Genomic DNA, 18,769 nt, shown 5'->3' with positions numbered 1-18,769 from the left:
CCCCAAGCACAGCGCCCCGCGCCTCACCGTCGATGCGACGCTCACTCACTACATTGATCCATTTGTTGATAGGTACGACAGAAGCCGATTTGATCAGCCATGGCCGCGCCGGCGCGAGTGGGCACTGGCACGGTCGCACAGCAGCCCGGCCGGATGAAGTGGCGCTATTCTTCCTCGCCGCCTCAGCTCCTCCGTTTTATACTTTTGCGTCGGCTCGTGGGATGATGCCAGCTGAGCCTCGGGACTTTGCGACCATATTTCTCCTCGTAGGTCCGTCTTGTTAGAGCTCATCTTCTTTGCGCATTGACTACTCCTCCTCGACCACTGTGTCCGTCTCTGCGATCCTTTCACAAACGTGTGAGGCAATACGACTCACACAGAAACCCCGCCTCTCCGCCATGGCAGCCACTGACGACGCCGCCGTCAGCAAGGACGGGCTCGTTATTCCCGTGAGATATCCCAAACATCATTGAAAGACCTCACCACACCGTCATTGCCCCGACGCAAACTCACCATTGCAAACGCAGCTCATCGACTTTGCCAAGTTCCTCCACGGCACCGCTGAGGAACGCGCCGCCACCGCCCGCGCCATCCTCGACGGCTTCCAGACAGCCGGCTTCATCTACCTGCGCAACCACGCCATCCCCACCGACGTCCTGCGCAACGCCTTCTCTCGCTCCGCCGACTTCTTCGACCTGCCGCTCGACGCCAAGCTCGCCGTCGGCTGGACGACGCCCGAGGCCAACCGCGGCTATTCGTCGCCCGGCCGCGAAAAGGTCAGCCAGCTGCTCGACAGCGCCGACATCGACAAGGTCCGCTCCGCCGCCCCGGACCTCAAAGAGAGCTTCGAGATCGGCCGCGAGTCGGACCCCAGGTTCGCCAACCCCTGGCCCAGCGAGGATGGTGAGGGCGGGCGTCGCCTCAACGGCTTTCGCGCCGACATGCTCGACTTCCACGCCCGCTGCCAGGCCATGCACCGTGACGTGATGCGCGCCATCGCCATGGGAATGGGCCTCCCCGACGGCTTCTTCGAGCCCTTTGTCGACGTTGGCGACAACACGCTCCGCCTGCTGCACTATCCCGCCGTCAATGCCGACGTCTTCAAGGTGAATCCGGGTCAGGTCCGCGCCGGCGAGCACAGCGTATGATAATGCCCATCCATGTTTGGCGAAGCAGAGCGGTCGGGGACTTACACTGTTATGCGCGAAACAGGATTACGGTTCCGTCACCCTGCTTTTCCAGGACAGCCGTGGCGGGCTCCAGGTCAAGAGCCCGACAGGCCAGTTCGTCGACGCCACGCCCATCGAAGGCACCGTTGTCATCAACGCCGGTGACCTGCTCGCCCGTTGGAGCAATGACACCATCAAGAGCACTATTCACCGCGTCGTCGAGCCTCCGCGCAAGGAGGGCGTCGAGTATCCACCCCGGTACAGCATCGCGTGCGTTTGAACCCACCCACACACTACTACACATGTCGTGTGCCCCCATGCTGACGGCAGGTGCATCAGATACTTTTGCAACCCCAACTCTGACAGCTTCATCGAGACGCTGCCGGGCACATACGTCTCACCACAGGACAAAAAGTACGGGGGCATCAACAGCGGAGAGTATCTCGTTCAACGCCTGACTGCCACCTACTAACCTAAATGCCAAATCGATTCCATGTACTTTGGTGTAAAGCGCTCTGCCGTGCCCATGTGAGGGGAGTGCACCAGCATGCATGCCAGATGAGCCAGGCTGATGTCCGCGTCCAATGGCAATGTCCCTCGCCCGCAGCTGCAACTGTCCACATGAGCCAGACTAAATAAGTCCTCGGTCTGCAGGCGGAAGAAGGAGGGGTCAGCTCCAGCGGGAGATGCGCATCCGCGACTCCAGGCCTCTGAGCCGATGGCTTACGATGCCCACTGCCTGTGTAGCCTTGCTCGTGAGCCCTCCAGCTCCCGTCTTCTGCGTATTGCTGTTATGTATCGTCCTAAGGCATATCCATGCTCGATGACAAACATGGCCACTACTGCTCATTACGTTCCCTCTACTACACGGCCCGCATGTGCCGATGAAGATGAGGAGCTCGCCCCGGGCATCGCCGCCTTCTTCCGGCGCAACGGGCTCTGCCCCAGCACTGTTGAAGCATGCGACGCCTCCGCTCGGCGGCTGTTCCCTGCTGCGATCATCAAACGCTCCCCAAATCAGGGCTATTGCTCCTACACGCTGTTCGTGTCAACCGATCGCCTGTTGCAGTTCCGCCCGGAACCCCATAGGCTCAATATGGACATATGTAGCGACGCTCGAGCTGTGTTTGGTGCCTTGGTCCCCATGACGGCGCACATCGGAAGCCTCCAAGGGATTGCCATGATGGGTGCCGCGGCGCCGAGGTTGCACGTTTATTTGCAAGAGAGACTGCCGGGAGTGAGTCTAGCGCACATGAAAGAGCAGACGCGTGAGCAACGCAAGCGGCTCATCGAGGACCTTGCCGACGTCTTCGTCTCCAGCTTCCTCTACAGAAGGCCTTCTGAGGAATTGTTACCGGTTCTCAGGGGACGAGTAGGGGCCTCACTAGCGTGGCGCCTTCGGCTTCTCCAGGGCTTGCGGGACGACGAGCCCCTCGCGCAACACATCTCCGCTGTGACGCAGCACCTCGACAACATCGCGGCGCTGCCTTGGTGTCTCACGCACGGAGACTTGATGCCGAGCAACGTGCTCGTCGACCCGGCCTCGGGCAGGCTCACGGGCTTGGTCGACTGGGCTGAGGGGGAATGGCTCCCCTTGGGGCTGGGCCTGTATGGCCTCGAGGAGCTGCTAGGGGCTGACGTGGCCGGTCGCGGGTTCGAGTATTTTGACGACCACGAGGAGCTGCGCCGGCGGTTTTGGAACCGTTTTGCGACGTTGGGAGGCTGTTCGCGTGGTGGAGGCGGCGGCGGCGACGGGCGGCGGCGGCGGCTGGTGCTCGGCGGAGAAGAGAGCGTGGCCATGTCGCGCAGGTTGGGGATCCTGCTTTGGAGGGGCATCGCTTTTGACGACGGGCGTATAGACCGCGTCGTCGAGCCGGGCAGGGACGACAATGAGATTCACAAGCTGAGGCTCTTCCTGGAGGCGCCGTGTCCGGTTACGCCCGACGCAACCCCGTCGCGTCATGGTCTAGCGGTGAAGGGAGCTAGCATCGCACCGAACTAACATCATGGTGTGAATCGTAACGCTACGTTTATACTCGTAGACTTTGCTCTCGTTGTTGTCGTCTCCCTCGTGGGTGATAGATCTGGACGTCGCGCTCGTGCTGGTGCAAAAGAGAGGGAGGGGCATGTGACTGACGAGACGAATCTGCATGCAACAAAGGCAGCGAGAGTAGAATGCCTGGATAATCTGCAAAGCTGAACTTGAGTTTTTCCCGGGCATCATTGGGAGTGTTCCACCAACCAGATCATACTCCTCTGCCGCGATGCCGACGCACATGTCGTTTGAGTAGATATGCATAACTTGAATTCTGGCTTGTTTGTGGGTTATGCCTGTACGAGTACTTGAATTGGTCTCACTTTCAAAGACTGTCTTGGCGTCTATGTGCTCTTGGATTTCCTGTCTGCTCCCAATTGCCAGGGTGCCGGGCGTGCTTCTTGCTCTGGTTCGGGAGAAGCCCTGTAGGATGCCGAGTCTGTCGTCGTGGGACGATCCGTGGCTGCAAAAAAAAGTATCGCCGTAGTCTTGGGGAAAAGCGACGTAAATGGCGCACCATCCTAGAGCTTTACTTTAGAAATCAGAATGCTACCAGAAGCATTAGGAAGCATTCGCTCGAAACGGACAAAAAGAGATGTAATCACCAAAAAAAGAAGATTTAGTCGAGCCGGGAGTCGAACCCGGATCTTGGCCGATGAGGACCGTGGCTGTGAAGGCCGTGTACTGAACCGTTATACTACTCGACCTTGGAGGATTTGAATGACTAAAGCCATCCGAGTATGTCGAGGGTGACGATAATAATATTTTTAAAGGCTTAACCGGGTCTGGACGGTGGCGCCAATTGGTTAGAGTGGGTCCATGAAGGAAACGAGAGAGTCCCACCGAAAGATCTCAGGCCTGCTCCGGTTGGCATCCACCACACAGACATCATAGGGACCAGGGTCAACACTCTGCAACCAGATGCTTGCTTCTCAGGTCATCAACTCTCCGCAATGAATAAATTCATTCCACCGTCGATTAGAATCTACGAGACTTGAATAGCCCAATTTCCCAGACGAGGACACCTCTGGATTCGCAAAGCACAGCTCGCCAGGTACTGCAGCCTTGCGCCATACCGACAGGACAGTCGATGATCCCCAGAGGCGCCGTACGAAGCAACAATTGGACCGTGGCCACGCAACAAACATTGGGGACAATCATGGGCAGTGAATGTACGTTAAAGGAGCATTTTTGTGCTCGGAGGCTCACGTGTGCCCCTAAGTCATATTGCTGTAGTTGAGGGAATATGCTACTTCGTACGTAGATTGCCGAAAAGAGCAATCGACGAATGGAAGAAGACGGATTTGAGGAAGGAGCAACGCCAGACCAGCCATGTGGCGACAATTCACCCCGTACTAGGTAGTTCTCGAGGCAGGCGCGAGGGAATCCGCCCATACCAAGTGGCCTCAATGTCAGGTTGGCAAAATGAATTCGACGGTCGCGACACGACGAGCGAACGATAGGTATTGCTGATGTGCTGGACAGGCAACGCGTCAGGGGATTGCGGATGTGATGGTGACAGCTGAAGAGCCGTGGAGCGACGCTCCCGAAAGACCCACAGGCTCCCGCTAAGGGACCGCTGCTTGACCCGCCGAACGTCACTGTTATCCTCGGCTCAAAGCCGACGCTTTCCACTCGCCGAGCTCTGCTCATCAACCGAAGCCCGCAAACAATCAATCTCCAAGCATCGGCGCAGCCATTCAATTGACGCTTCATCCACCGACTCTTCAGTGCGCCGCTGCTTTCCAACACAACCTGAACTCGGTTGTCGCCGCGATTATCACGATGAATGTCTTCCGAAGCCTGCGCCCGGTCGCCGCCCGGGTCCCGTTTCAGCGGTCGACCCTCCCTCTGGTTGTCCGAGCTTACAGCTCCAAGTCCTACGAGTACATCCAGGTCTCGACCCCGAAGCCTGGCGTTGGTCAAGGTGCGCTTGGGGTAAATGAGAGCAGAGTGTCGATTTCCAGGCTGACTGCTTGTAGTGACTTTGAACCGACCCAAGGCGCTCAACGCGCTGTGCACCCCGCTCATCAACGAGCTCAACGAGGCGCTCAACGACTTCAATGCTTCCGACGATACCTCAGTCATTGTCCTTACCGGGTCGCAGAAGGCCTTTGCGGCAGGCGCAGATATCAAGGAGATGGCGCCGCTGACATTCTCCGAGGCGTATACCAAGTCCTTCATCGAGTCGTGGTCGCTGTTGACAACGCAAGTTAAGAAGCCCATCATTGCCGCCGTCTCTGGCCACGCACTTGGTGGCGGCTGCGAGCTGGCCATGATGTGCGACCTCATTTACTGCACGGAGGGCGCCAATTTTGGCCAGCCCGAGATCAAGCTGGGCACCATCCCCGGGGCCGGTGGCAGCCAGCGCCTGACGCGCGCCATCGGCAAGGCCAAGGCCATGGAACTCATCCTGACGGGCAAGTCTTTCTCCGGTGCCGAGGCTGAGAGGTGGGGTGTTGCTGCGCGGACGTTCCCGACTTATGAGGCGTTGATGGAGGAGACGCTCAAGCTGGCCGAGACGATTGCGGGATACTCCAAGGTGGCGGTCCAAGCGTGCAAGGAGGTCGTCAACAAGAGCCAGGACTTGCCTCTGCGGGACGGAGTCGAGTTCGAAAGACGCGTCTTTCACAGCTTGTTCGGCAGCCAGGATCAGAAGATTGGCATGAAGGCTTTTGCCGAGAAGAAGAAGGCCGAGTGGACGCACTCGTGAGCAGAGTGCACGAGCTGGAGTGCTAGGTGCCGATTGAAGCCTTGATGCGACTTCGAATGGGCCTCAGTGAAGCTGACTAGTAGTTGATTCATTGGGCATCGAGATCTTTGGGTTCCCTCATGTGACATTCGGCAGGACGCTACAAGTACCTCTGCTACAGCTGCACATGATGTGAATTAGTGAACACGCGACATTCGATACTCTCGGTCAAAATTTTCTTGGGGAGACATGATGGAAGCAGACAAGAGCCAACAGATTCCGAACCAGTCGTAGGAAGCATGCGAACCAATCTACGAAGTAGTAACTGCCTCGTATTCAGAGCCTGGCGGCGCAGTGTGGGCAAGCTCGTTCTGATAGGTACCTAGGGGTTCATGGCATCATCGGCCACCATTTTACAGTGACTTTGGGTGTCGAAAGCCCCGCCGCCAGCCAAGAAAGGAACAACCCCCCCCCCCCCCAGTCACCCCACGGCCGCCTCTGCCAACCACAGACGGGGGTCTGACTTGACAACTCAGCCTCCCCTCGACGATTTTCGTTTTACCACACCATCCCCCGTTGCCTCGTGAGCTCCTACGCTATAGGACTCGAGAGGCTTGTCGCGGGCTAACATGAATGGATTCTCGAAAGCCCAGCCTGGACCTGGAAAAGGAACTGACGTGCTCTGTATGTACTATCTCCAGCAGGACTTCTGAACCCCGCCCGCTTCCCATGCCCAGGCCCACGCCTGGAAGCTCCGACTGATTGCTGACCTTGCGACCGCGAGCCTGCAGATATGCACCGAGCTCCTTTACCAGCCTCTGACTCTTCTCGACTGCCTGCACACTTTCTGCGGAGCTTGTCTCAAGGAGTGGTTTAGCTTTCAAGCTGCGAAAGTAACGAGGTCACCGACCCCACCATCACCGTCCGACACCATCTTTACCTGCCCATCATGCCGAAGCGCCGTGCGGGACACGAGGCACAATGCCACCGTTGTCACTCTGCTCGACATGTATGTCGCGGCGAATCCGACCAAATCGCGCTCTGCGCAAGACAAGGAGGAAATGGCCAAGAAGTACAAGCCGGGCGACCAGGTGCTCCCGAAAGTGGCTACTCGAGAGCGGACAGCTGAAGAGGAGCGGGAAGAGGAGGAAGACAGACGGCTTATTAACGAGGTCAGGGAGATGAGCTTGAGGGAAGCTACTACGGGCATCCCGCAACCACGGAGGCCTCGTAGGCGTGGGGAAAGCCGTTCTGCCGATGGGCGGTCGCGATCGTCACGGAACCAGAGCGCAGATGGTCATTCGCGACGAACACGAGAAGGCAGCCGACGACCGCGCAGGGACGACGGTGCTAGCCAAAGTTCTGGCCATGTAACAGAGGAGAGAGAACGACGACGACGGGACCGAAGCGAAAGTGGCCACCACCAAGTCGAACATCAAACGTCTTTGAGATCGTTGATCGGATCTGCAGACATGACAGAGCGTGACATTGAGAGGGAGATCGAAGACTTTGCGCGTCAGATTCAAGAAGAAGGCCTGCTAGATGGCTTAGATCTGGATAATATTGACTTGACTCGAGATGACGAGCTGGCCCGCCGCATCACCGAAGCCTACCGACGTCGGCAAAGGGAACGGTCCCGACTGGAAGCTGTCAGGAGAAATAATGCAGGTGCCCAGAACGGAGGGTCGCGGCCTGCAGAACCCAACGCATCCGACTCAAGGTTACGGGCCCCGAGCACGGCCCGGGCTAGCAGCCGTCCTGGAAGTGGCTCTCGATCAGCCAGCGGAAGCATTCAATCTGAAGACCGCAGCAGGCCCCCGCCGTCGAATGCAGCGACACTGGACGTGCGGAATGCGACTAGAAGGACGAGAAGTAGAACGGCCAGCGGTAGCCGCAGCGCCACGACTCCTGTGTTCTCAACTGTTTCGGACACACGCCCTGCCGCACGATCGCAGACCGACCTGGCGCTCAGGACGCGGACGTCGGACCCGGCGACTGGTCGGCATAGCTTTAGCGAAGGCCGAAGCTCGAGCACCCCATCGGTTCCCGTCACGGCCAATACTCCGAGTGAGCTTCCGACTTCGGCAACTGTGGGATATCATGCTTCCTTTGCGAGCCGCGTACCGCGTTGGAATCCGACAACAGAAGAACGCCCTACAACTTCGTCGGATACCATGACAATACAGCCACTCCGACCACACCGGCCTAGTGACCTGGCCGTAGTACATTCGGCTGTGTCGAGCCCCGTTAGCAGCCCGGGGGGGAACGGTCACCAACGGACTAGGTCTCAGCTGTATCCTGAGCCGTCCATTTCGTGCTCAAGGTGCGGCAAGGGACACATTGAATACGAAGTGCACTACAACTGCGCGATTTGCTCGGGGGGGCAGTGGAACATGTGCCTCGACTGTTATCGGGCCGGGAAAGGGTGTCTGTACTGGTTCGGGTTTGGGTACGGCGCGTGGACCAAGTGGGAAAAGGCACGACGACAGGACGAATCGCTCGCGCCCCCTCATATGTTAACTGCTTGTCGGTACCTCCCACCGCCAACGGTTCCTGGAGGTGCAGACGGACGAAAGACGTTGACAACGGACGACCCGAGAGGCAGGCTGGAGACTGGCACGTTTTGTGCCAAGTGCTCTGCTTGGACGAACAATTGTTACTGGCGCTGCGATATTTGCAACGAAGGAGACTGGGGCTTCTGCAATGACTGCGTCAACCAGGGTAGATCCTGCACTCATATGCTCTTACCTTTGACGCATGAAGCCTCGCAGTCGCTTAACCGGCCTAGGAGCCCGCGTTCACCCGGCAGGCCACCGGCGGCAACGGTGCTATTGGGACCCCAGGCGACCAGCATTGGACCGTTTAAGCCCCTTACATTCCGGACGAGATGTGACGTTTGCCAGGACGGCATTTCGCCGCTACAGGTGCGATATCACTGTTTCAGCTGCACGAGCGTCTTGGTACCAGACGCACCGCCGGGGGACTACGATATTTGCGCTTCGTGCTACAATAATCTTGTTGGTCAAGGGCGAATTAGCGCTGAGAATGGTCATTCCGGCTGGCGGAGATGCCTGAACGGACATCGGATGGCGGTTATTGGGTTCGTGGATGGCAAGGTCGGGCAGTGGAGATTTGTCGAGCGAGACATTGTCGGGGGACGGGTGCTGCGATCGGAGCCATACGAAGGCCCGGAGCATGCGGATCAAGGACTGCAGACATGGTCCTGGCGGAGAGGGGACGAGACGTGGGAGCGACTCGTTACCAAGGATGTCGCGGTAACGGCTCCGGACGCCGCCGGTTCGGTCACGTACACACGAAGTTTTCCGCCAGACGGCGGATTGGGCCTGAGAGCACACGCCAGCTGGTCGTGGTACCCGAAGGAAGAGGCGGGGGACGAGCTGCTTTTCCCCAAAGGGGCCGAAGTGAGGGAGATTGAGGATGTCAACGGGGACTGGTTTTTCGGAACATACATGGGCGCGAAAGGATTGTTCCCGGCGCCGTACGTCCGGACGTCGGAGCCGGGCCCTTGAGTTGTGGTAGGCGGCTTCCGGGACGGGCAGGGTTGGGGCATATGTATGAGCACTGTAGCATGGCAGAACAAGCGGGGTTGCTCCAACGTTCGCATATAAAATTGGATACTGAGTTACTAACGTTATGATTGTCTACGTAGGTAATAAACCATGCATGACATGGAATGCTATTGCACGGGCTCATTTAAAACGATTTCTTGCGGGACTCCGGCCAATTTGCCAGGTTTGGACCTCAGAGCCACAGGCATAGCCCACTGGGGCGGCCCCCGTATCTCAACTGCCCTTCGTATTAAGAGATCCGCGAGTTGATAACAAACTAGAACGAAGCCCGGCCGTCTTTGTTGCGGCATTTCGTTAAGCCATAGCCCCCCTCGAAGACAAATTTCCGAGCGATTGTTCCGTCCACTGCCATGTCTCAATACGAGCAACGAGTTTACAATCTAAAAAGGGATAAGTAATGCTTCTCGACAATCCTAGTCGTCGTAAGAGGCTAGGATGCTTTCGATGCCGCTGCTGTCCCTGGGTTTAAGGAATAGTTTTGCGTTTTCCGGCCCCGTGACAAGATTCGGTGCCGATCCGCAGCCCGATATTGGGTGGGGATCAAGAACCCCAGCGCCTGAAACTGAAAATGTCACGATGATTCGCATCAACATCGTGTAAACTTCCCGAAGCGCAAAGTGCAGTGAGGGGCACATGCGATAGCCTAGCCCGAAGCTGAACAGTGGGAGGTCGGGATTCTCAATCCACCGCTCAGGGCGAAAGATTTCTGGATCGCCATATGCACGGGGATCTTCCAACAATATCAATATCAGCACGTCTCTACTCATCCACACACGCTCGAGGTACACCTACCCATATTGCAACCCCAAGCATTGTGAATGATCATGACATCGGCCGGGACGGTCTTTCCTTGGTACTGAAATTCTTGCACACTGGCTCGGGGAAGAGAGACCCTCGCTGGAGAATATACACTAGGGATCGCGTTAGTTGGGCATCATGCTGTCGGCCGAGCAATTATGCAGAGCTGGCAGGTAGAAATTGCCATACCGAAGAGTCTCGCGTACAAGCGCGGAGATATAAGGGACCTCTTCTTCGTCTTTCACAATGGCTTCAAAAGCCTCCCGGTCGGTCGGGTATACTTCACGGATTGCCTTGTAGGCGGCGTCTTGCAGGTCCGGTCGAGTTGCTAGCAGCGTCATACACCATCGCACCGTGTTCGTCGCCGTCGCGAGCCCTGACGACACAAGGGTAACCAGAATCATTGACACTTCGCTAGAGCTGAGTGGATGGGGGCTAAAGTGATTTTTGGTGTAAAGGCATGGGACGTATGTGCCCATCGTGATTTTCTCGTCAACCTCCTCTTTCAATCTCAACACATATGCATCTCGGCGGTCTCTTAGACTCGCGGCTCTCCGGGCGAGTGGAGTAGACGGCAATTTACGCAGAAATGGTAAATAGTCAAGGTAATTTCCCGAGGGGCTGCGTAGGCCTAGGAGTTGGTCTTCCACATCGATGATCTCGGCCGTGAGAGGGTCGTCGAGGTGCATTCGCCGGCCGTAACATAACGTCATCATCAGGCTCAGCCCCAGCCTTGAGATGAACATGTACATATCAACCGGGGTTTGGCCAGCATCGCAATGCGTGACGAGATCCCGCATCAAATGACGCGTCTCTAGGTCAATATCGCGCAGGCGCGTTTTAAGTGCTGGCTTACTCCCTTCCGACGCAATCTCTTTGCGGGTGTGCTTCAGGCTGCTGTTGAGCTTTGAGGCGCCAATAGTAGTTCCTAAATCCTTGGAGACAATCTTGTCCTGTTTTAGTCGCCTGTTCAAACTCATGTTGGGTAACTGGGCCTTACAGTGTGGAACGTGTAAAAGGAGGGTCGCGATGCCACAGCTTGCGAGTTTCGTCCAAGAATTTCTTTTGCGGAAGCCGCAGAATTGATCACCAGGGCGGGTGTGTACCCAAGATGAATCTTGAACACGTCTCCATGCTTGGATGCCCACTCCAAGTATATCTTCTCTGTGCGCTGACGGTAGATTGACAGAAAGTTTCCAACTATGGGCCAGCCATATGGGCCCGAGAACTGCTTCAGAGGGGACGCACGGGAGGGAGATGCCAGGTAAAAAGTCAAGCAGAGGAGGGAGCCTAGCAGAACAAAAGATAGGTAGAGACGGTTTCTATCGGAATCAATTGTGAGAATTCGGGCTTGAATCTCAGATATGGCCGCAGAAACCAAAGGCATTTTGTCTCCAGAGGCAAAGTGTATACGATGATTTGGTAAGAGAGAAGTGGCACAAGTGGCTGCAGTTGCATTGACCCAGATGTGATGTGGCGCGAAGGAACTTCGACCACTTTATGGACCGGAACTCTACCTCCACTCTAACTCTGCCTCCACTCTGACGTGCCTTTGAGGCAGTCATGAGACGTGCAAGATCTGCAGAACACGGCAAGAGCGTTGCGATGGGGTCTGACCGGTTCCAACATTTTGTGTCCTGTTGACTCCCAATGCAGTCGACCGCAGCTCATAGTATGCGCGTACATCTTATACGGGGTGAGCTACCAGCCGTGTTGCACGCATAGTCGTATGCACCATAGAGAGTGCGACATGCACACATAGGTTGCGGTAATCTTGTATGAAATAATCGCGCATTGATAACCCTCGTTGATCGTTGATGTAATCGGGTTCATCGGTGGGGAGCGTAAGATGCGCACGAGGCTACATGCGTCTGAAGTATACGGGCCCGTATCGCATCATATCAGCGCCGCCGTTAGCCACCAGAAATATAGCATTTACAGTGCATCGACTGCTAGACTGACTACTAGTTAGAAACTCCAGCAGACAATCTAGCCTTCGATCTAGCAGTCAAGCTGGCAGTCAAGCTGGCAGTCAAGCCAGCGGCCAAGGCAGGAGTCAGTCAAGCCAGCATTCAAGGTAGCAGTCAGGCAGTCAAGCATTTAGGGTAGCAGTTAGGCAGGCGAGAGGCCAAGCAGTGGAGTAGTTGAGTAGTCGAGTAGTCAAGTTGTTATCAGTACTAACTCGGCTCTGAAGCATACACACACACGCACACACACACGGTAATCAGTCTCGACTGTGGTTCTGTAACACACACATATACACAGTTACACACACAGTTAGCAGTCTCGACTCTGGTTCTGTAGCACACGCACACACATACACACACACACACACACGGTAATCAGTCTCGACTGTGGTTCTGTAACACACACATATACACAATCACATACACAGTTAGCAGACTCGACCCTGGTTCTGTAGCACACGCTCACACACCTACACCGTGCAGTCACGTCCACGTCACGACAGACATCAGTACCAGGTCAAAGGGTAAGGGCGGAGGAAGCTTACTTTTCATAGTCTACTTCAATATGAGACTTTCTCCTCGTAGCTATTATATCCCGAATCTTCGGCCTTCTGACCATAAAATCGAGGTTCTTTGACTACAGTACGCGAGTCCATCTTCTTGGGGTGCATAGATTAGTGTTGTCCTGGGGTCTCGTGACTGTCCAGTGGCCACCATTTTGCACCCACCCAAGTGGGTCCAGGCCAGCTGTCAAGCCTCGAATTTACCACTGCACCTCCGTCCGAATCAACCATTCCATTGCCATCGTCGCAACCCCCCTCCCCCTCCAACCCACGCCGCCGGCGCGCACAAAGTCCCTCCATGGCTGCACCGACGACCCTGCCAGCCCTGCTGGCCTCACTCACGCAGTCGTAGTCGCTCGCCCACCATCCAAGCTGCCTCGTACCAGTATTCTACATAGAAGACCACGCTGGCATCTTCGCCAGCGCTCTCGCGAATCACTTCATACAAGTGCGACTGCAACCGGCCATGAGTGGGACCCTGCACTTGCTTCCGGTCGTCGCGTTACTTTCTGCCTAGGTTATCGGGATTCCGTTCCCTGCGATATTTCCGTAGAGGCCGCAACATGCCATATGGGCATACCGTCAACGATAAGGAATAGCACCGCTATCTTGACATTGTGTTGGCCATGCGTACTCTCTGCCCGGCTTCTCGAGCTGTAGGGACGACCCGTGCAATATTGCTCCCGTAGATTACGACCATAGAGAGGAGGTATACCCCGGTAGCCGACGTTATATCTTGACGGTACGTCGCCTACGCTTATAAGGTGGCTCTGTGCAGTCTTATGTCCTTACCTAGGTTAGAGCGCCCCGGGAAGGTTATTACCACCATGGGCCGCTACCATGGATATAAAGGTAGGAATTGCTCTCTCGGCTCCAGCACCGGCTGAGGAGGCCTTGGCCGCATTAAACTCCTCGGAAGCGCTTGAGTTTTGCTCGAGCTTTACCGGCTATGCGGTCTCGGAATAGAGGAGGATCGAGCTGAACAGAACTACACAGTACTGCCGCCGTACAAGGCGGTATTCTTAGCAGCACTAATGCTCCCTCCCATTCTATGGGTTCATGGGTCTTCGCCTATAATTTCCCCCTCCTCACCTTATTAGGAACGATTCTAACGGGCTTAACGATACTGACTAGGTTGGTACCCGCCGGTTGGCGCGGGACTTATAATACTTCATGACCCTTAGCCTATACCCGCCATTACTGGGATCGATTTTGTAGAGCATCTTCTAGTAGCTAGATATCGATTGTAACCTTATGAGCCTATGCTTGCTGCAATTATAGATACCTTAGACTTAATAATTAAGGCGAAGCGGCTAGAAATTCCGGTGAAAACCTTTACTTCGCATCGGCCGAAGGTCGCACTCTAGTAGCTCGCTCTTTTGCTACTTAGAGATATCTCGGTTACGGGCTAGATTCGACGATATACGCATACTTATATTGAGAAATATAGTTATGGGTCTCTAGCACCGCCCGATCTAATAGTATTAGCCTAGATTAGATCAGAATAGTCTTTCCTAGACTTTGAGAAGACAGCTTGCTATACTGCATTATTAGATCAAGTTACTCGCGCCGATCTTCTCCGATGCCGTTTCGATTGCAAACTCTAGGATGCTTCGTCTATAACACTAGCTTGGCGTCCATTTAGGCAAACGAGAGAGCAGTGCGTCGAACCAGACCTTTAGCCGAGCTTGGAAGCCGACTATATTCGGGAATACCATTCATTTATCTGGTATCCGGCAAGGAAGAAGCGGGTGAAGAGCCTTAGGTATCGAAGAGTTCGTGGCATGCTGGAGGTCCGCCTGCTTGGCGACAAATGCCAGGGGGACTATCTGCATGACATTAAGCTTGCGCCTTCGAAGGAAGCTACGCCAAATATGGTGTCATTACTGGCGGAAGACGCCTCCGGTACGCGATACTGGGCAAACGCCGCATTATCGGTCCCAGATTTACATCCGTGGATGCGTGATTGGGAGGGGTTGGGGTAAATAGAGAGTCCGAATAACGGGGCTCCCATGAGAACTTTATACCTAAACGCCCGTCGTAGTTCCTTGAAGAATGGATAGAAGGGATGCACGATGGCGGGGGTGATAAATAAAGAGTAGTGCTATTGGCACGGATACTGGCGCACTTGCCATTGGGTCCCTGTAAATGACGTGATTACGCCCTGTATTGATTGATTCCGCCTGTGGCTCCCCACCACCATGTAACTCCATGCTTTCCTTCTACCGACGTCCTCTATTCGCAGCTCTTCCACGCCTCTCGGGCTCATCGGTCTCTTCTGCGACTCCAACGCCCGGCACGTCCTCTGAGCGGCTTTACGAAGGCTCAACATACCCAATTGACGACATCTGTAGCTTCCAAATCCGCTACGGTTACGGTCACGCTCACTCCTGCGCGACCAAGCCATCATGTTCCGACACAGCGCGCGGAGGCTGGCCGTGGCCGCGGCCAAGGCAGCAGAGCCGAGCGCGTACACGCTGGCCGTGTCCAAGGCGCAGGGCATCGCCAAGGGGCTGACAGGAGGTGCGTTGCCGTCGTCCCCCCCTTTCGCCGTATACCCGGCGGCGAACTCGCCGAGGTAGTATCGGTCGCTAACGTCGAGGGGGTTCGTTCGTTCGTTCGCAGCCATCGGCAACACGCCCCTCATCCGCCTCAACCGGCTCTCCGATGAGACGGGCTGCGAGGTGCTGGGCAAGGCCGAGTTCATGAACCCCGGCGGGTCCGTCAAGGACCGGGCGGCGCTGTACGTGGTCAAGGACGCCGAGGAGCGCGGGCTCCTGCGGCCGGGGGGCACCGTGGTGGAGGGCACGGCGGGCAACACGGGCATCGGGCTGGCGCACGTGTGCCGGTCGCGCGGATACAAGCTCGTCATCTACATGCCCGACACGCAGTCGCAGGGCAAGATCGACCTGCTGCGCCTGTTGGGCGCCGAGGTGTACCCCGTGCCCGCCGTCGCCTTTGACAACCCGCAAAACTACAACCACCAGGCGCGCCGGCACGCCGAGCGCCTCGACAACGCCGTCTGGACGAACCAGTTCGACAACACGGCCAACCGCCGCGCGCACATCGAGACGACGGGGCCCGAGATCTGGGCGCAGACCGGGGGCCGCGTCGACGCCTTCACCTGCGCCACCGGCACGGCGGGCACCCTTGCCGGCGTCACGCGCTACCTCAAGGACGCGTCAGGCGGCCGCGTCAAGAGCTTCCTCGCCGACCCGCCCGGCAGCGTGCTGCACTCGTACATCAGCTCCGGCGGCAAGCTGATTGAGCGCACGGGGTCGAGCATCACCGAGGGTATCGGCCAGGGCCGCATCACGGACAACCTGCAGCCCGACATTGGCCTTGTCGACGGCTCGCTGCACATCTCGGACGAGAAGAGCATCGAGATGGTCTACCGCTGCCTCGACGAGGAGGGGCTCTACCTTGGCGCCAGCTCGTCTCTCAATGTCGTCGCCGCCAAGGAGGTGGCTGAGAAGCTCGGCAAGGGACACACCGTTGTGACAATGCTCTGCGACGGTGCCTACCGCTACGCCGACCGCCTCTTCTCCCGCAAGTGGCTGTCCGAGAAGAAGCTACTCGGTGCGATCCCCAAACACCTGGAAAAATATATAGTGCTGCCATAGACGGCTGGGTTGTGTCAGTCTGGTCGTCGCTTTGATGCCTTTGTATGTTGTACAAAAATGGGTTAGAATTTACACAGTCCCTCGCGTCCCTCAGGCGCTTGACCAGCTCGGCCGCTTGCCCACCACCTTTTCGTACTCGTCCTCCCACCCCTTGACCCTTCCTGGCGCTGTCTGCACAAACTCTCCAAGGTGCTCCTCGAGAGCGTCCTGGACGGGTGCCAGGCTCTTGGCCTCGTCGCCGAGTAGATCCCGCGTTGTCTGGATGCCCTTGATGTTCTGCGCCAGCACCTGTACGTATGAACTACCACTGAGTGCCTGCGGCACCCGCGTGCCGCTGCTCCTCTCAGGCGTCGGATTGAGCTTGGCGAAATCCTCCAGAGTCGCCAAGACCTGAGGCGCATTGCCTTCCCATAAAGATTCGAGCAAGGTCACCTCTTCCCGTAACAGAGCCATGTCCTGCTCCACGGCCTCTCCTGCATCCTGCTCGGCCTTGACGGCCGAGGATCGTGCGAACAGAACCAGGCCCCGAACGACGCGCGAAAAGTGCAGCCTGTCGCGTGGCCGCACTGTCTGAAGCATGTGCTCCGGCCGCTGAAGCAGATCCAGCACCAATTCCGCCCACCGCAGCGCCTGCCGAGCCTCGGCCACACCCCCGGGGTTCGTGGCGATCTTACCGTTGACGAAGGCGAGCACGCTCACGACGGTCTCACGGTTCGTCAGCAGCAGGCCGGTCTTGTCAGACTGCTTGGCGCACTCGATGATGACGTAAATGTGACCGCGTGAGCCGGCGACGCGCACTACCTTGCCCCAATGGTCGGGTTTGAGCTTGATGCCGGCCTTCTTGTACCCGGCCAGCAGAGTGCCGAGGTTCGCCCAGTCTTCGCCCGTGTGCATATTTTCGAGAGCCTTGGCCAGGATCACTTTGGAGTTCTCGATGCCCTTGAAGCGGTCGATGGAGGAGAACTTGTGCTCTAGACCCTCGACCTCGATGACGACCGGGTTCTGCTGCAGGTAGGAGCGCATCTTAGGGTCGAAGACCAGCTTGCGCTGCTTATTGGGGAGGTATGCGGGGAGAATGATCTTCTCTTGTATCGTACGAAGGACTTCATTGAGGTCGCTGTTGTCAGTCTCGCCGAATACGGCCCTGACACCTGTTTTAACGGCTCGTCAGTCCAGGATCGAGAGAGTCGGCTCGAGGAGCATCATAAAGACGGACCGTGGGCACGCGAGGCGCTGAATTGCCTCGATTGGCAGGGCACCAGTGCTGATACAGTCCCGCGGCGGCGGCCCAGCGACCTGAGGGCCGACGTCAACGTTCGATTCGACATGTTTGCTTGGTATCTGCGGCCGGTACAAGCGATGCCAAAAAGTTCCAGATGGATGGCTTGAAGCAGCGCGCGAGACAGGTCGGCGAGTGGGTCGGAGAAAGAATGTGCCGGGCCAATCACGCCCCACAATCCATCGGTCCCAGGCCGTCGACGAAACGATGCTTCGGCACCTAGAGCTTTGGGGCTTAGAATTTCTTGACGTCTCGACTCTCAAGATCCTCGACGGCCCAACCCCAACCACCATGAATACCACAGCCCTTAGGCGGCCTCTCGGCTGCCTCAAGGCGGCACTACGACAAACAAGACAGCAGAGGGCGTTGCAAAGATGCCTGGCCACCGCTGCAATTCCTTCAGAGACCAAGGAGGCCATTACCATAAGACAACGTGCGTCTACGCCGGTGGTGTTCATCGTTACGCTACATTCTGGCTAACCATCAATTCATGCAGGCGCCGAAGCGGAAAAGGTCAGCCGATTCCAGATATGGCCACAGGTCCCGACAGTCCGATCCACGTTCCCGGACCCAATGCCCGCCCTTCGCCAGCAGGCCATCTCGACGCTCGACCCGACAGGGGCGCGAACGCGGCTCTTCTCTCGCGAGCACGCGGACAGCGCCAAGGTGGGCGACGTGCTCATGGTCACGACCAAGACGGGCGAGCCTTTCTCGGGAGCCTTCATCCAGATCCGGCGGCGTGGCGCCGACACGGCGATCCTGCTGCGCGGGCAGATGATGCGGACGAGCGTGGAGCAGTGGTTCAAGGTCTACAGCCCTACAGTGACGGGCATCGACATCATTTGGCGACGGCCGAAGCGCGCGAGGAGGGCCCGGCTCACGTACATGCGCAAACCGAAGCACGACATGGGCAGCGTGGACCAGCTCGTCAATGCGTGGAAGAAGGAGAGGTACGCGCTGCGGAGCAAGTCAAAGCAGGCGCCGGGCAAGAAGGCAAGGAAATGAGCCCCAGGTTGTGTGTGCTGGCGTGTATGATACGTTGAAGATATCAGT

General features: G+C 57.0%; 8 protein-coding genes and 1 non-coding gene across 9 annotated transcripts; 6 read left to right on the top strand and 3 right to left on the bottom strand.

Annotated features, from left to right (window-relative positions):
- Window positions 1–398: 398 nt before the first annotated feature.
- Window positions 399–1,641, top strand: JDV02_000881 (uncharacterized protein; the record flags this gene model as incomplete). Its single annotated transcript, XM_047981750.1, has 4 exons — window positions 399–449; window positions 528–1,142; window positions 1,213–1,439; window positions 1,509–1,641. The coding sequence occupies 4 exons, from the start codon at window positions 399–401 to the stop codon at window positions 1,639–1,641; spliced, it is 1,026 nt and encodes a 341-aa protein (XP_047837710.1).
- Window positions 1,642–2,001: 360 nt separating this feature from the next.
- JDV02_000880 (uncharacterized protein) lies at window positions 2,002–3,171 on the top strand (the record flags this gene model as incomplete). Its single annotated transcript, XM_047981749.1, has 1 exon — window positions 2,002–3,171. The coding sequence occupies one exon, from the start codon at window positions 2,002–2,004 to the stop codon at window positions 3,169–3,171; it is 1,170 nt and encodes a 389-aa protein (XP_047837709.1).
- Window positions 3,172–3,824: 653 nt separating this feature from the next.
- On the bottom strand, window positions 3,825–3,911 carry JDV02_000879. Its single transcript has one exon. It is a non-coding gene; the product is annotated as a tRNA-Val (tRNA).
- Window positions 3,912–4,989: 1,078 nt separating this feature from the next.
- JDV02_000878 (Enoyl-CoA hydratase) lies at window positions 4,990–5,917 on the top strand (the record flags this gene model as incomplete). Its single annotated transcript, XM_047981748.1, has 2 exons — window positions 4,990–5,131; window positions 5,187–5,917. The coding sequence occupies 2 exons, from the start codon at window positions 4,990–4,992 to the stop codon at window positions 5,915–5,917; spliced, it is 873 nt and encodes a 290-aa protein (XP_047837708.1).
- Window positions 5,918–6,379: 462 nt separating this feature from the next.
- JDV02_000877 (RING-type E3 ubiquitin transferase) lies at window positions 6,380–9,560 on the top strand. The gene is made up of 2 exons (XM_047981747.1): window positions 6,380–6,580; window positions 6,688–9,560. The coding sequence occupies exons 1-2, from the start codon at window positions 6,530–6,532 to the stop codon at window positions 9,424–9,426; spliced, it is 2,790 nt and encodes a 929-aa protein (XP_047837707.1). The 5' UTR covers window positions 6,380–6,529; the 3' UTR covers window positions 9,427–9,560.
- Window positions 9,561–9,604: 44 nt separating this feature from the next.
- On the bottom strand, window positions 9,605–11,718 carry JDV02_000876 (3-hydroxyphenylacetate 6-hydroxylase). Its single transcript, XM_047981746.1, has 4 exons — window positions 11,285–11,718; window positions 10,474–11,231; window positions 10,279–10,397; window positions 9,605–10,216 (listed from the first exon to the last, which is right to left on the bottom strand). The coding sequence occupies exons 1-4, from the start codon at window positions 11,669–11,671 to the stop codon at window positions 9,900–9,902; spliced, it is 1,581 nt and encodes a 526-aa protein (XP_047837706.1). The 5' UTR covers window positions 11,672–11,718; the 3' UTR covers window positions 9,605–9,899.
- A 3,328-nt stretch (window positions 11,719–15,046) lies between these two features.
- On the top strand, window positions 15,047–16,543 carry CYS17 (Cysteine synthase). Its single transcript, XM_047981745.1, has 2 exons — window positions 15,047–15,337; window positions 15,440–16,543. Exons 1-2 carry the CDS (start codon window positions 15,223–15,225, stop codon window positions 16,435–16,437), a joined length of 1,113 nt encoding a protein of 370 aa, XP_047837705.1. The 5' UTR covers window positions 15,047–15,222; the 3' UTR covers window positions 16,438–16,543.
- On the bottom strand, window positions 16,460–17,796 carry JDV02_000874 (uncharacterized protein). Its single transcript, XM_047981744.1, has 2 exons — window positions 17,654–17,796; window positions 16,460–17,588 (listed from the first exon to the last, which is right to left on the bottom strand). Exons 1-2 carry the CDS (start codon window positions 17,763–17,765, stop codon window positions 16,528–16,530), a joined length of 1,173 nt encoding a protein of 390 aa, XP_047837704.1. The 5' UTR covers window positions 17,766–17,796; the 3' UTR covers window positions 16,460–16,527.
- Window positions 17,797–18,007: 211 nt separating this feature from the next.
- Window positions 18,008–18,721, top strand: JDV02_000873 (uncharacterized protein; the record flags this gene model as incomplete). Its single annotated transcript, XM_047981743.1, has 2 exons — window positions 18,008–18,149; window positions 18,213–18,721. 2 exons carry the CDS (start codon window positions 18,008–18,010, stop codon window positions 18,719–18,721), a joined length of 651 nt encoding a protein of 216 aa, XP_047837703.1.
- Between the last annotated feature and the right edge of the window lie 48 nt (window positions 18,722–18,769).

Source organism: Purpureocillium takamizusanense, chromosome 1, assembly GCF_022605165.1.
Source record: "Purpureocillium takamizusanense chromosome 1, complete sequence".
Lineage (NCBI taxonomy): Eukaryota > Fungi > Ascomycota > Sordariomycetes > Hypocreales > Ophiocordycipitaceae > Purpureocillium > Purpureocillium takamizusanense.
The sequence above is the reverse complement of the archived record's forward strand: the minus strand, read 5'-3'. Positions and strand labels throughout refer to the sequence as shown.

Coding starts and splice junctions, on each gene's coding strand:
- JDV02_000877 (XM_047981747.1), top strand. CDS start 6,530: ATGGATTCTCGAAAGCCCAGCCTGGACCTGGAAAAGGAACTGACGTGC. Junction 6,581..6,687: donor AAAAGGAACTGACGTGCTCT/GTATGTACTATC, acceptor GCGAGCCTGCAG/ATATGCACCGAGCTCCTTTA.
- JDV02_000876 (XM_047981746.1), bottom strand. CDS start 11,671: ATGCCTTTGGTTTCTGCGGCCATATCTGAGATTCAAGCCCGAATTCTC. Junction 11,232..11,284: donor CCTTTTACACGTTCCACACT/GTAAGGCCCAGT, acceptor AAACAGGACAAG/ATTGTCTCCAAGGATTTAGG. Junction 10,217..10,278: donor TGCTTGGGGTTGCAATATGG/GTAGGTGTACCT, acceptor TATTGTTGGAAG/ATCCCCGTGCATATGGCGAT.
- CYS17 (XM_047981745.1), top strand. CDS start 15,223: ATGTTCCGACACAGCGCGCGGAGGCTGGCCGTGGCCGCGGCCAAGGCA. Junction 15,338..15,439: donor CGCCAAGGGGCTGACAGGAG/GTGCGTTGCCGT, acceptor GTTCGTTCGCAG/CCATCGGCAACACGCCCCTC.
- JDV02_000874 (XM_047981744.1), bottom strand. CDS start 17,765: ATGTCGAATCGAACGTTGACGTCGGCCCTCAGGTCGCTGGGCCGCCGC. Junction 17,589..17,653: donor CAGCGCCTCGCGTGCCCACG/GTCCGTCTTTAT, acceptor CCGTTAAAACAG/GTGTCAGGGCCGTATTCGGC.